The sequence below is a fragment of the Lolium perenne genome, chromosome 5, assembly GCF_019359855.2.
Source record: "Lolium perenne isolate Kyuss_39 chromosome 5, Kyuss_2.0, whole genome shotgun sequence".
NCBI classification, from domain to species: domain Eukaryota; kingdom Viridiplantae; phylum Streptophyta; class Magnoliopsida; order Poales; family Poaceae; genus Lolium; species Lolium perenne.
Window position 1 is genome coordinate 221,762,883 of NC_067248.2, and position 15,656 is coordinate 221,778,538.

The following is a 15,656-nucleotide window of genomic DNA, read 5'->3' on the forward strand; positions in this document are numbered from 1 at the left end:
GCCCCCGAGTCTAAGTGCAGATGCTTTGCAATCTGTGCATAGACTCAAGTTTACCATCCGATACCTTTTTATTCCTTCGAATGCTTTGAGTATTCCTCATGACGTCATCGATGACGCTTTACTGATATCTTGATTTTGACTGACAGGACGCGACCCGCTGGGCCTATTCTTTCTCTGTCTAGCCCTGTTTTTAAGAAATATCCGCCCTTCTCGCACAGTTACCAAGGCGTCTCCTTGATTTCCGCAACCTTTAATGGAAAAGATCCACTTAACGTACTGGCAGCAACGACACGTGCCCACACAGCCCTCAAGTTCTCCCTTTCTTAAAATCTCCAAAGGACGAAAATCTCTAATCTTCTCGCCCCTCTTCTTCTTCCTTCATTTGCTACTACTACACCGCCACCACTGCTTTTCCGATCTTCCCCAGATCTCGCAATGGTGAAGAAGAAGAACCTTACCGCCGCCGCCAGTTCTACTAGCGGAGGCACCGCCACCAAATCCTCCTCGAATCTTCCGAAGGGGAGCGCTCCGGACGCTCCTCCCCTAGCTCCGGCGCCGCCAGCGCCGCCAGGCTCGATAGCCAAACCCGGGGATTGGATAGCGTCAACAATCACCAAGCGCGACGAGAAGAGATCCTGAAGCCTGGGATTAATCTCCTCCGACGAGGGGAATGTGATTTTTCCAGGTGCGATTTCTCGGCCCAATCCCCCTGCTGGCTTTACCGTGATGTTCCTGTCGTTCCTATATCGGGGTCTCTCGCTTCCTGCTCATGAATTCCTTCTTCATCTTCTTGATACGTCTCCAACGTATCTATAATTTCTTATGTTCCATGCTAGTTTTATGACAATACCTACATGTTTTGTTCACACTTTATATCGTTTTGATGCGTTTTCCGGAACTAACCTATTGACGAGATGCCGAAGTGCTAGTTCCTATTTTCTGCTGTTTTTGGTTTCAGAAATCCTAGTAAGGAAATATTCTCGGAATTGGACGAAATCAAGGCCCAAGATCTTATATTCCCACGAAGCTTCCAGAACACCGGAGAGGCACCAGAGGGGAGGCCCAGGGCCTCCACACAACATGGCGGCGCGGCCAGAGGGGGGGCGCGCCCCCCTACTGTGTGGGTCCCCCGTAGCCCTTCCGACTCTGCCTCTTCACCTATAAGAAGCCCCCTGACCTAAATCTTCGACACGGAAAAGCCACGGTACGAAAAACCTTCCAGAGCCGCCGCCATCGCGAAGCCAAGATTCGGGGGACAGGAGTCTCTGTTCCGGCACGCCGCCGGGACGTGGAAGTGCCCCCGGAAGGCATCTCCATCGACACCACCGCCATCTTCATCACCGCTGCTGTCTCCCATGAGGAGGGAGTAGTTCTCCATCGAGGCTAAGGGCTGTACCGGTAGCTATGTGGTTAATCTCTCTCCTATGTACTTCAATACAATGATCTCATGAGCTGCCTTACATGATTGAGATTCATATGAGCTTTGTATCACTATTAGTCTATGTGCTACTCTTGTGATGTTATTAAAGTAGTCTATTCCTCCTTCACGGTGTAATGGTGACAGTGTATGCATCGTGTAGTTCTTGGCGTAGGTTATGATCATAATCTCTTGTAGGTTATGGAGTTAATTATTACTATGATAGTATTGATGTGATCTATTCCCCCTTCATAGTGTAAAGGTGACAGTGTGTATGCTATGTTAGTACTCGGTTTAAATTGCAAAGATCTATTATGCTCTAAGGTTACTTAAATATGAATGCCGAATGTTGTGGAGCTTGTTAACTCCGGCATTGAGGTGCTCTTGTAGCCCTACACAACGAATGGCGTTCATTATCAAACAAGAGTATATGTAGCACAAAGGAAGAGAACTTATTTATTATGTGATCAATGTTGAGAGTGTCCACTAGTGAAAGTATGATCCCTAGGCCTTGTTTCCAAGCACTGAAACTCCGTTTATTTACTGTTCTGTTGCATGTTTACTCGCTGCCATATTTTATTCAGATTGCTATTACCGCTCATATACATCCAAACTACTTGTATTTCACTATCTCTTCGCCGAACTAGTGCACCTATACATCTGACAAGTGTATTAGGTGTGTTGGGGACACAAGAGACTTCTTGTATCGTGATTGCAGGGTTGCTTGAGAGGGATATCTTTGACCTCTTCCTCCCTGAGTTCGATAAACCTTGGGTGATCCACTTAAGGGAAACTTGCTGCTGTTCTACAAACCTCTGCTCTTGGAGGCCCAACACTGTCTACAGGAATAGAAGCATGCGTAGACATCAAGCACTTTTCTGGCGCCGTTGCCGGGGAGGTAAGGTAAAAGGTATTCACATCCTCCGACTACTAAGCTATTTCCTAGCACTGTTGCCGGTGTGTGAGTGCTCGAAGCTATTTCCTTTAGATCCTGCAATTGCATCTTTTTGTTTCTTGTTAAACACTAGTAAGGCATAATGGAAAACATCTGTGAGCTTTTTAAACTATTTCCTGAGTCAAGACATAAATGGTTTAATGCGAAAATTAAAAAACCTATGGAACCTTATTTGCATGCTAGTAGTAATATTAGTATGAACGCTTTGAACACCATTGTTGATAATGATATTGAAAATTCTAAACTTGGGGAGGTCGGTTTTGATGAAAATGATCTCTTTAGCCCTCCGGGTATTGAGGAGAAAGTTTATGTTGATTATGATATGCCTCCCATATATGATGATTATAATGATAGTGGTCTTCTGGTGCCACCTACTATGGAGGATAAAGTTTATTATGATGATACTATACCTCCTATATTTGATGATGAGAATAATAATGATAGCTACTTTGTTGAATTTGCTCCCACTACAACTAATAAAATTGATTATGCTTATGTTGGGAGTAGTAATAATTTTATGCATGAGACTCATGATAAGAATGTTTCATTTGATAGTTATATTGTTGAGTTTGTTCATGATGCTACTGAAAGTTATTATGAGAGAGGGAAACATGGCTATATGCATCTTAATAATATTAAGTTTCCCCTCTTTGTGTTGAGAATCTTGAAGTTGCGCCTGTGTTGCCTTCCTATGCTTGTCACTTTGTTCTTCATGAATTTGTTTATTTACAAGATTCCTTTTCATATGAAGTGGGTTAGGCTTAAATGTGTTTTGAATTTGCTTCTTGATGCTCTCTTTTGCTTCAACTCTTATTTCTTGGGAGTGCATCATTAAAATTGCTGAGCCCATCTTAATGGCTATAAAGAAAGCACTTCTTGGGAGATAACCCATGTTTTATTTTGCTACTGTTTTCTTGTGTCTTGGAAGTTGTTACTACTGTAGCAACCTCTCCTTATCTTATTTTACTTCATTGTTGTGCCAAGTAAAGTCTTTGATAGTAGGGTTGATACTAGATTTGGATTACTGCGCAGAAACAGATTTCTGTCTGTCACAAATTTGGGCAGGGTTCTCTGTAGGTAACTCAGCAAAAATCTGCCAATTTACGTGTGTGATCCTCAGATATGTACGCAACTTTCATTCAATTTGAGCTTTTTCATCTGAGCAAGTCCAGTGCCTCTAAAAAATTTGTCTTTACGGACTGTTCTGTTTTGACAGATTCTGCCTTTTATTTCGCATTGCCTCTTTTGCTGTGATGGATGGATTTCTTTGTTCCATTGACTTCCAGTAGCTTTGGGCAATGTCCAGAAGTGTTAAGAATGATTGTGTCACCTCTGAACATGTGAATTTTTGATTATGCACTAACCCTCTAATGAGTTTGCTTTAAGTTTGGTGTGGAGGAAGTTTTCAAGGGTCAAGAGAGGAGGATGATATACTATGATCAAGAAGAGTGAAAAGTCTAAGCTTGGGGATGCCCCCGTGGTTCATCCCTGCATATTTCAAGAAGACTCAAGCGTCTAAGCTTGGGGATGCCCAAGGCATCCCCTTCTTCATCAACAATTTATCAGGTTTCTTCTCTTGAAACTATATTTTTATTCGGTCACATCTTATGTACTTTACTTGGAGCGTCTGTTTGTTTTTATTTTCGTTTTGTTATTTTCCTTCTCTGAATAAATTCATGCTTGTGTGGGAGAGAGACACGCTCCGCTGTTGCGTATGAACACATGTGTTCTTAGCTTTACTCTTAATTTTCATGGCGAAGGTTGAAACTGCTTCGTTAATTGTTATTTGGTTGGAAACAGAAAATGCTGCATGTGGTAATTGGTATAATGTCTTGAATAATTTGATACTTGGCAATTGTTGTGCTCATATAGATCATGTTTAAACTCTTGCATCATGTACTTTGTACCCATTAATGAAGAACTACATAGAGCTTGTTAAAATTTGGTTTGCATGATTGGTCTCTAGAGTCTAGATTTTTTCTGGTTAAGGTGTTTGAACAACAAGGAAGACGATGTAAAGTATTATAATGCTTACAATATGTTCATATGTGAGTCTTGCTGCACCGTTTTATACTTGAGTTTGCTTCAAACAACATTGCTAGCCTAGCCTTGTATTGAGAGGAATTCTTCTCGTGCATCCAAATCCTTGAGCCAAAAACTATGCCATTTGTGTCCACCATACCTACCTACTACATGGTATTTCTCTGCCATTCCAAGCAAATACTTCATGTGCTACCTTTAAACAATTCAAAAGCTATTATCTCTTATTTGTGTCAATGTTTTATAGCTCATGAGGAAGTATGTGGTGTTTATCTTTCGATCTTGTCATTTACTTCGGACAGACTTTCACCAATGGACTAGTGGCATATCCGCTTGTCCAATAATTTTGCAAAAAGAGCTGGCAATGGGGTTCCCAGCCCCAATTAATTAACTTGCATTAATAATTCTCTTCACATGCTTTGCCCTGATCTATCAGTAAGCAACTTAATTTTGCAAATAGACACTCCTCCATGGTATGTGAATGTTGGAAGGCACCCGAGGATTCGATTTGCCATGGCTTGTGTAAGCAAAAGGTTGGGGGGAGTGTCATCTATAAATAATGAAACTAAAATACATGTGTAAACAAAAGAGAAGAGGGATGATCTACCTTGCTGGTAGAAATAACGTCCTTCATGGGAGCCGCTCTTGAAAGTCTGGTTGATAAGGTAGTTAGAGTACCCATTACCATTCGTTGACAACAACAAACACCTCTCAAAACTTTATTTGTATGCTCTCTATATGATTTCAAAACTTAAAAAGCTCTAGCACATTATTTAATCACTGCTTCCCTCTGCGAAGGGCCATTCTTTTACTTTATGTTGAGTCAGTTTACCTACTTCTTTCTATCTTAGAAGCAAACACTTGTGTCAACTGTGTGCATTGATTCTTACATGTTTACCTATTGCACTTGTTATATTGCTTTATGTTGACAACTATCCATGAGATATATATGTTACAAGTTGAAAGCAATTGCTGAAACTTAATCATCCTTTGTGTTGCTTCAATGCCTTTTACTTTGAATCTATTGCTTTATGAGTTAACTCTTATGCAAGACTTATTGATGCTTGTCTTGAAAGTATTATTCATGAAAAGTCTTTGCTATATGATTCAGTTGTTTAGTCATTATCTTTACTATCACTTCATTCACTTCATATGCTTTACAATAATGTTGATCAAGATTATGTTGGTAGCATGTCACTTAAGAAATTATCATTGTTATCGTTTACCTACTCGAGGGCGAGTAGGAACTAAGCTTGGGGATGCTTGATACGTCTCCAACATATCTATAATTTCTTATGTTCCATGCTAGTTTTATGACAATACCTACATGTTTTGTTCACACTTTATATCGTTTTGATGCGTTTTCCGGAACTAACCTATTGACGAGATGCCGAAGTGCCAGTTCATGTTTTCTGCTGTTTTTGGTTTCAGAAATCCTAGTAAGGAAATATTCTCGAAATTGGACGAAATCAAGGCCCAAGATCTTATATTCCCACGAAGCTTCCAGAACACCGGAGAGGCACCAGAGGGGAGGCCCAGGGCCTCCACACAACATGGCGGCGCGGCCAGAGGGGGGGGGCGCCCCCCTACTGTGTGGGTCCCCCGTAGCCCTTCCGACTCTGCCTCTTCGCCTATAAGAAGCCCCCTGACCTAAATCTTCGACACGGAAAAGCCACGGTACGAGAAACCTTCCAGAGCCACCGCCATCGCGAAGCCAAGATTCGGGGGACAGGAGTCTCTGTTCCGGCACGCCGCCGGGACGGGGAAGTGCCCCCGGAAGGCATCTCCATCGACACCACCGCCATCTTCATCACCGCTGCTGTCTCCCATGAGGAGGGAGTAGTTCTCCATCGAGGCAAAGGGCTGTACCGGTAGCTATGTGGTTAATCTCTCTCCTATGTACTTCAATACAATGATCTCATGAGCTGCCTTACATGATTGAGATTCATATGAGCTTTGTATCACTATTAGTCTATGTGCTACTCTTGTGATGTTATTAAAGTAATTTTTTCCTCCTTCACGGTGTAATGGTGACAGTGTGTGCATCGTGTAGTTCTTGGCGTAGGTTATGATCATAATCTCTTGTAGGTTATGGAGTTAATTATTACTATGATAGTACTAGTGGAATGCCCGTGCTTCGCCACGGCTCCCTATCTTATTTCTAGTGTCACTTGTTATATGTATAAACAATTCACACAGTGAACTGTGTGAAGTAAACTAATAAATATTTTAAATATTATGTAGGTTTTTCTATGTACATAAATATTTCTTATATGAATGTACATTATAGTCTGTCTTAAGTGACACTCGTCAAACCAAAAAAAAACTTTCTTAAGTGACACAATATGAATGCAAATTACAGACTGTATTACAATATTATACTTCCGAATCAGTTCACAACAAATAGTTCCGGATATAGTCCATTACAAAACGTGTAGGGTCATATGTATTGTGGAAGGAACACTCCTTACAATAGAAACAAATACACATCACAAAAGATACAAATATATATGGAGTTATTCTTTCCTAAAAGTATACGTCCCAAAACTCTGACTAACTCGCCACACAAATAAAAAAAGTAAAAAATTAGAAAACAGAAAATAAAATTAAATGTGTGTTCACAGTCACTGGTATGCATAGCATAATCTCTCCAAACTGACTACATCCCTTTCTCTTCATCACCTAGTGGTCACGCTTATAATTTTGGCAAGCCAAATAGCTGAATTAGGTTCATCTTAAGTATATCCATATGGATCAAAAGAGCATGCTAAATTAAAGAATCATACAACAATATAGATCTTTCTCTTGCTATGGCACTCATAAGAACCTAATTACAATAAATAATAAAATAGGTCTTTCACAAAAATCTACATCAATAAAACTTCCAACAACACAATTGCATATCGTCTCCCACTCATCTCCTCATATCCAACGGTATAATTCATAACACACCACATCCCTACAAATTCTTGATAGACGAGCTGCCGCGCAGCGAGCGTCCTCTCTTCGACAGCTGGGTGGCGACCTTCCAGTCATCTATAAAATGGAAGGACAAGCTATTAGTCGTCTTCAGCAGCACGGCGAGCTCACCCCTGCCAGGACCAGCACGAATGAAATCCCCCTCTCCAGTGGATACGGAACTCAGAAAAGGCCTGCTGCCAGGCAACAGTTGATGAGCTGCACCATAATAAAACTAAATCATAATAAAACTAAACCGGTAATGAATTTTTTTAACAGAAATTGCTACTAATGTCATGTACGTAAATAATAGTCAAATGCTTCAAGATACCAGTCTTTGACTACTTTCGAGTATTTAATTGCCAAGCCGCCTGGTCCTTATGGACACGCATAGGGGCTTAGCACTGCAACTTCTTTATCCATGACAGTAACCTCTCCCTTCATCTATTTAGTCTCCACATAAATTTCAGAGGCTGGCCAGTGCTCCCATTTCGAAAAAAAACAGCCACTTTCTTTGCTAGCATCTACAGGACAAAAAGTATAATGCCTAGCTACATGCCCCATACAAATTGAGTAAGATTAAGAAATAGTTGCATACCTCAATGGTGTCATCTTTGTACGACTTTGATCTTTCTCGTGGCATGCTTTCCTCAGAAAAACAACATCATTCTGCAGCACTCATTTGGACTGTTATTGGTAGTTTCCTTTCCAGCTATCCTTAGAGGTACAAAAATCGTAAATTAGCAGCAACAATGTTTGTCTCTGAACTTCACACACTATCTATCTAAACTGAACTTCCATTACACGTAGAGGCCACACACTGAACTCTGAACTTCTGTCACAGCTCTTGAGCTCTAATGGAGGAGCTCGAGCACATATATAGAAACATGGTGCAGACTTAGCCTTGCTAGCTACTCCCTCCATTCCCATTTAATCGACGCGAGTGGTGGGCAATCTAGCATGCAATCACGTTGTGCCTTGCGTTGATTAAATAGGAACAGAGGTAGTTGTTGTTTTGATTCGATTGGACTATGTACATACCAAGGAGCCCAGGCTGGTTAAGGAGCCCAGGCTGGTTAGGCTGATTTCTTTAGATCAGTCGATCTCTGCTCGTACGAACCAAGGAGCCCTGGCTATCTAGGCTATTTTGATTCCATCGAACTCTTCTCGTGTGTATCAAGGTGGGTTGCCCGGAAGGCGGATGATGCACAGGGATGATGCGGAGCCGGTTCCGGCCATGGCAGCAGCAGCTCTGCTAGGAATACCTTGAGCGTAGACTCTGGCCAAACCTGACGACAGCGAGCTCCGGCGACTGCCACCCATCGCGGTCATGCGTGATCTTAAAGCCATTGTCTCGCCCTTGACTTCGTCGCGTGGACTTTGCTTCCATCCATCCTGGAAAGGCACTCAGTGATCAAACTCACATAAATGCCTGCCAGAAACGACCAGATTCCGATCGACCAAGAACGGCTCGCTGGAGGTGGATCTGGCGTGTAGGCTACCGGTGCGGCCAGAGTGGCATGTGGCGATCCGCGGGAAGGCGACATCGCCGTGGCGTATGAAGCACGCGGCGAGTCGGCGGCACAGCGAAACCTCCTCTCCTTCGATCTGCATGGTACAAGCAAAAAATCAGAAAAAGACAGAGACATGTGGGCAGAAACAAGATGGAAGAAGAGAGGAGAGTCAATGCTGTTCAGACACCGCCGACCGGAGACCTCAAACAATGCCCCCCTCAAAGAGTAGGTGCCCTAACGATGGTGAGCACGAGCAGCATGTAGGCAGGGGAGGCATCGGGAGTGACGGAGGCAGAATCAAAATTGGGGGCTGCCACTGCGGAGGGCGTATCCCTTTGAGGGCGAGAAGGAGGCCGGCGAGTTGGGAGGTTTGGGCGGCGGTGCGTTGCCACGACTCGTCAATTTCTCAGATGTACCGATTAAAATATTGTATTTGCCACAAAATAATATTAACTAACTAATTATCTGCCCTTTAATTTTTTAACTAATTATCCGATGGAGGGGATCAATTTCTTTAGAAAAATAGATCTAGAATAAAAATGAGAGAAAGCACACATAGAAACCACCTCTAGAACTATTGCCTATTGTTCTGATAAATGATGGCTTTCTAAACAATAAAGATCCAATTTGCAGTTTTCAGTTTATTTTAAAAAAACATCCGGCAAGGAAATAACCAACTATAGCACATACATGTTACTCCCTGCAAAAGAAATGAACAATCACATAAGTAAATCACAAAATATAAGTGCACAATTTTCAAATTAAAACCAGAAATAATACATAGTAAAATCTCAAGCACATGTGAAAAGTGAATTTGAAGGGACATTTTTCTATATTGTTCGCGGCGTTGTCTCAAAATATAAAATACCACCTCATTTAGTTTCATAATTTATTCAAAGGTCTAGTTATCTATAAAGAAGTGTCTATGCGAAATCATATCAGATTCCTAGTACAAAGGAGATCACGTTTTATAGTGTATGTGCACAAAATTTTATTCGTCCATTTCCCAAACCTTTTCCCTCGAAATGATAAAGAATTTGGTACACTCTGAATTGTACGTATTATTTAAGTGCTTATTGCTTACCAAAAAACCTACTTCTACAATTGGTAGGTCAATTCATCTGCATGCTCCATGATTAGCATCAATCTTGTCATTTCACACCGCGGAGATCAACAAAGCTGAAACTTTATTTGCATTACGATTACACTCAATTAACAATGAGTCACACCAGCATACACAAATACTTCTATTTGATTAATTAATTAATGGTGTAATTGCAATAGAAAACATCCGCATAATCTGTAGAAAGAAACAATGCATCAACTACCGTGCATTCATTGCCTCGAGCAAGAGGCACGTACTACAAGAATGAATGAAACAAATTCATGCCCCAACCGAATAAACTACACACAAATGCGTATTGACCTGAACTCAACGACCCTTGTGGCCTATTTCAAAGCAATTAGGTAATGCAGTCTTATAAAGTACAAAACACAAAAACAAATACAACTCTATGAAGCCAGCGAGAAATTCACATGGAACCAAATTTCAATTATTTACATACGCTCACTCCTAAGAATAACAAAAAAAATTCATTGATTAAAAAACACATTTCCAGTTATCATAACTTTGAAGGTGTCATTTAGTTAGGAGGCGCAATACTGATCGGCACCTCGGAGAAAATGATATTGGCATGTAAGAATAATAAGCGAGAAGGTTTGCAATAATGGAAAAAAAAATGGCCAATTCATCAGGAACATACACATTTCCTAATCTTCTGAATCTTTAAGATATTGTTTCTTTCATATAAAATATCCATGTATAGCTTGACATTGGTGTTCGAAAAAGGATAAATAAGTGTAGACAAACACAGTTAAACAGAGTTAGCGCTCATGCAACTATCATCGAACAAAGCATTATCCTAGATTGATTGCGCATATTACAAATACCCAAGGTGATTGCTAGTGCCACTAACATAACCAACTGCCAATGACACTAATTAGGAAAAGCAAAAAAAGCTTTCGCATCTATATAAGATTGACAGATTAAACAAGTAAAATAATGAAAGTCTAGATTCTTGAGTATCTGCGTGAAAAACAAATACCTAGTGACCATGGAAGAAAGGGAGAACCCAAAAAATTATACTCGCACTTCATGCTTAGATGTTATACTTTATAAAGATTGTTGAAACATTGTTGTATTTTCAGGTTTTACATTTTTCTACCAATAATTCATCAGAAACAAAAGGGGCAAAACATAGTGCCTGATCTGAACATTGAGCAAAACAAAACGAGCAAATATAGCAAGGATTTCTTGCGGCATCTGATTAGCCCCATCCTTAGAGATTTACATGAATTTTATAGAGGTCTTTTACGAAGTTCCGTTTTTAGTCTCTTAGTTCCGTGTTTTTATGCTTTTGAACATCACCAATTCCATCACTAATCTGAGGGGTGGGCATGTCGGGGTCACGTACCCTGACATCACACATCTAAAGCCAGGTGTCTCACCAAGCCGTCTAATGGCGAGCCAGAAGCACAGCCATCACAATTCTTTACTTGTTTTCTTCTAAAACTGGTCGTATACTATATACTTTGGCATGATTCATCACTGACTATGCTCCTATTTTCAGAAAATGAGGAAGTGGCGCCCTGCATGATCGATAGCATGCAACCATTGGTAGAACCACTTATTCTTGGGCATAAAAGGACCGGCCAATGTTGCAAATTGCGAATCAGCCAACATGTGTATAAGCAACCCATGGTATTAATGAACGCGCTTACTTCAGATGAATATATACACTACGTACTCTTTGAAATTTACAAAACGAAGTTGAAGATCAATATGATTATACGAACCTTGCAGGAGACCTTGCGCATCTCGCCGAGGATGCATCTGGGCAGCGAGGACTTGCCAGAGCCAACCAGTGGCGGACCTACCGGGGGGGCGAGGAGGGGCGGCCGCCCCGGGTCTCCCGGCGCGGAGGAGGGAACCCCAGCTCTGCATCTTGAATTCTTGATCATCGATTCGCGCCGGCAGGCCAGCAGCCATTGACGAACTCTCGTTCGTTTCAGGAACGAAGGGGTACGAGGCTACCAGCGGTTTGGAGAAGAAATAACAAGAATGGGCTTGGGCAGTTAGGCTATGACTAGACTGACTATTGGACTTAAGTTAAAAGGCCCACCCAACCTGTCTATACTGCACGATCGCAGATCGCTCGGAACGCACAGAGACGCAGCGACGGACCTTCTCGGCTTCTGTTCTCTCGTTCCAACTTCCAAGTTCCAATCGATCAGAAAAAATTCCCCTTGCGTTCTAATCCCTAGCGCCATCTCTTGAGGTCCCGAGTCCCGATCAGCAGCGCCGCCGATGGACTCGGATGAGGAGCCCGATTGGATTGCAATTGCACAGGAATTGGAAGATGAGGAGGCGGCGGCGGCGGCGGCGGCAGCGGCGGCGGCGGCGGCAGCGGCGGCTGCTGCTTCGACCAAACGCAGGCGGACGGACCAGCCGCACAAGGTTATACCGGTGATTTTCTCTTCTCCAATCTTTGTGTCATGATTTCTCTATACAATTACTACAGTACCAAGAATAATTAGAGGACTCAATTTTGCAATCAAATTTAATACTGTAGGACATTCAACCAGCTGCATTTAATCTAGATGATGTTATGTCCGATCCGGGTATCCGAAAACAGATTGATGAGTATGCTACCCCGGCAATTAGAGATGAAATGAGAAGGGCATATTTATTAAAAGGTCCATGCCGTTTGATCGGTCATAATTTTCCACGCTCAAAATTTGGTAAAGATTGGCGATCATTTCAAGAAGCTTGGTATAAACAATATGATTGGTTAGAGTATAGTGTTGAAAAACAAGCTGCATATTGTTTCTACTGTTTTCTTTTCAAGCCTCCAAACACTAGTGGAAAATTTGGGTATGATGCATTCATGAAGAAGGGGTTTAAAAATTGGAAGAAAGGGCCAGAGTACTTCAAGGTTCATGTAGGTAAACAAAACAGCGCTCACAACAATGCTAGAAGGCATTGTGAAGATTTCCGAAATCAAAAGCAAAGTGTGTCATATGCAATCACTTGTCATGAGGAGAAATCACATCTGGAATATGAAGAACGCTTGAGGGCTGTTGTAGGCATTGCAAGATTTCTTGTTTCACAGGGGCTAGCATTTCGTGGGCATGACGAGTCCGACACTTCCTTGAATAAGGGTAATTTCCTTGAGATGGTGGACTGGTTTGCCGAAAGATGTAAGGATGTAGCCAATGTGATGAATGATAATGCTCCTGGCAATCATAAATTGACTTCTCCTAAAATCCAGAAACAAATAGTACAAGCATGTGCCGAAGAGACTATGCAAGTCATCATGAATGAGCTTGGGAGTGGTAATTTCGCTCTACTTGTTGATGAGTCTCGTGATGCATCGGTTAAAGAGCAAATGGGTGTGATTGTGAGGTTAGTTATTTAGCATTGCTTCTTTTGTAAATTTACTTACTCTCCTTCATATGATTATTATAATTTTTTATATTCTTGGTTGTAGATTTGTGAACCAAAAAGGGGAGGTGTTGGAAAGGTTGCTTGGTGTTGAGCATGTTGTTGATACTAAATCCGCATCTTTGAAAAGATCTTTGGATGCAATGTTTGTTAAACATAATTTATCCATGTCTAGATTGAGAGGACAAGGATATGATGGTGCCTCAAATATGCGTGGTGAACTAAATGGGCTGAAGAAATTGGTGCTAGATGTGAACCCTCATGCTTTTTATGTGCATTGTTTTGCCCACCAACTTCAATTGGTGGTTGTTGCTGTTGTCAAAGGAGTTCTAGCAGTTGGTGATTTCTTTGGGCATACAAATAAGATTGTTACTATGGTTAGTGTTTATTTCACTACAAATATTTATTTGGGCCTCAAATATTTATTATTCCATTACAGTATTACACAATTCTAAATCTATATAATCTTGTTTGTAGGCGGGTGCCTCTTGTAGGAGGAAAGATGACTTGTTGCAGAAGCATCATGACAAATTGGTAGCACAGCTTGAGAATGGGGATATTGTGTCAGGAAGTGGTCAACATCAAGAGACAAGCTTAGCCAGACCGGGTGATACACGATGGGGATCACATCATAGAACTCTAATTCGTTTACATCAAATGTGGGATTCTGTGGTTGAAGTGCTCGGAGGTATTGTTGAGGATGGGACAGATACAGATGATAGAGGCGTGGCTTCAGGTTATCTCATAAACATGGAAACCTTTGAATTTGTTATTATCTTGCATTTGATGCTTCGAGTACTTGGTTTAACCAATGATTTGTCACAAGCACTGCAACAAAAAGATCAAAACATAGTTAGCGCCATGAATATGATTATCTCGGTGAAAAGCCTATTGCAGAAGTTGAGAGATGATGGGTGGGAGCCTCTCTTGTTGGCTGCTACTAACTTTTGCATGGGAAGAAATATTTTGGTGCCAAGTATGGATGATAATATTTATGCTAGAGGATACCCAAGGAGCTCACGCAAAATGGTCACCAACTTGCATCATTACAAGGTACAAATATTCAATGAGGTGATTGACAGAAACATAGTTGAGATGAATCATCGATTTAGTGAAACTTCCACACGTTTGTTGAAGTGCATTGCATGCCTAGATCCTAGGGATTCATTTGCCAACTTTGATCATGAGAAGCTACTTGAGCTTGCAAATATTTACTCTGTTGATTTCTCTTCACAAGATTGCTATCTTTTGATTGATCAACTCAACATATATGTTGATGTGATGAGAAGAGGCCCAAATTTCTTGGCTTGTAGTAGTCTCAGTGGTCTTGCTCTCGAGTTGGTTAAAACTGGACAACATTTGGTATTTCCATTGGTTTATCGCCTCATTAGGCTTGCATTGATATTACCGGTGGCGACAGCATCAGTTGAGAGGGTTTTCTCAGCCATGAATATTATAAAGACGGATCTTCGAAATAAGATAAGTGATGATTGGCTCAATGATCTGATGATATGCTTTGTTGAACGAGAGATATTTTCAAAGATATCCGACAAGCAGATTATGTTACGTTTTCACGCCTTGAAGAACCGCCGGGGCCATTTACCTCGAAAATTCCATGCTGATGCTACTACTACAACTTAGTGGTATAATGCAATCTTATCAACTACCTTTACAATTTTGCTAAGATTTGCACTAATATTTTTTCTTTATTCACATATTGTAGGTCTCGCTTCAACTTTAATCTTTACCCCTTCGAGAATATTATTATGGACTTATGGTTGACAAGGGCATCTCACGGGGCTGAAATCCATGTTACAAGGTTTTAAGTGTATTTTGTGCCTTTTTCATGTTATCCTGGTAGTTTTGTTTCATTGATCATGACAGTTGAATTACGTTTACAATGTAATCCTATGAATTTCATCTAGTAAACTTGCATTTTCGCGTCAATTTTTTCCCCCAAAATTGTTCGCCCCGTCAAACCAAAATTCCTGGGTCCGCCACTGGAGCCAACCATGCCGACAACAGCCGCCAGCTTGCCACCCCGGATCCCAAGGTTGATCCAGCGCATCACCTCCTTCCTTGCCTACGTCTCCTCGTCGTCCCACGTGACCTGCAACTCTGCAAGGCCACCCCGCCATGGCTCGACCCTGCCGGCATGCGGAAGGTTAATTTAATCTTCTCGCCACAGGCCTGGAGTATAAGTGTATAACAGCTTCAGTCTGCACACAGACACCTCAATACAGTCAACCACCAGTCCACCAGGAGAGC

General features: G+C 41.5%; 1 protein-coding gene across 1 annotated transcript; it reads left to right on the top strand.

The window, feature by feature from the left end:
* The first annotated feature begins 12,521 nt into the window (after nucleotides 1-12,521).
* Nucleotides 12,522-15,256, top strand: LOC127302012 (uncharacterized). Its single transcript, XM_051332357.2, has 4 exons — nucleotides 12,522-13,349; nucleotides 13,435-13,765; nucleotides 13,866-15,031; nucleotides 15,112-15,256. The coding sequence occupies exons 1-3, from the start codon at nucleotides 12,553-12,555 to the stop codon at nucleotides 15,027-15,029; spliced, it is 2,292 nt and encodes a 763-aa protein (XP_051188317.1). The 5' UTR covers nucleotides 12,522-12,552; the 3' UTR covers nucleotides 15,030-15,031; nucleotides 15,112-15,256.
* Nucleotides 15,257-15,656: the final 400 nt, after the last annotated feature.

Coding starts and splice junctions, on each gene's coding strand:
- LOC127302012 (XM_051332357.2), top strand. CDS start 12,553: ATGTCCGATCCGGGTATCCGAAAACAGATTGATGAGTATGCTACCCCG. Junction 13,350..13,434: donor CAAATGGGTGTGATTGTGAG/GTTAGTTATTTA, acceptor TCTTGGTTGTAG/ATTTGTGAACCAAAAAGGGG. Junction 13,766..13,865: donor CAAATAAGATTGTTACTATG/GTTAGTGTTTAT, acceptor TCTTGTTTGTAG/GCGGGTGCCTCTTGTAGGAG.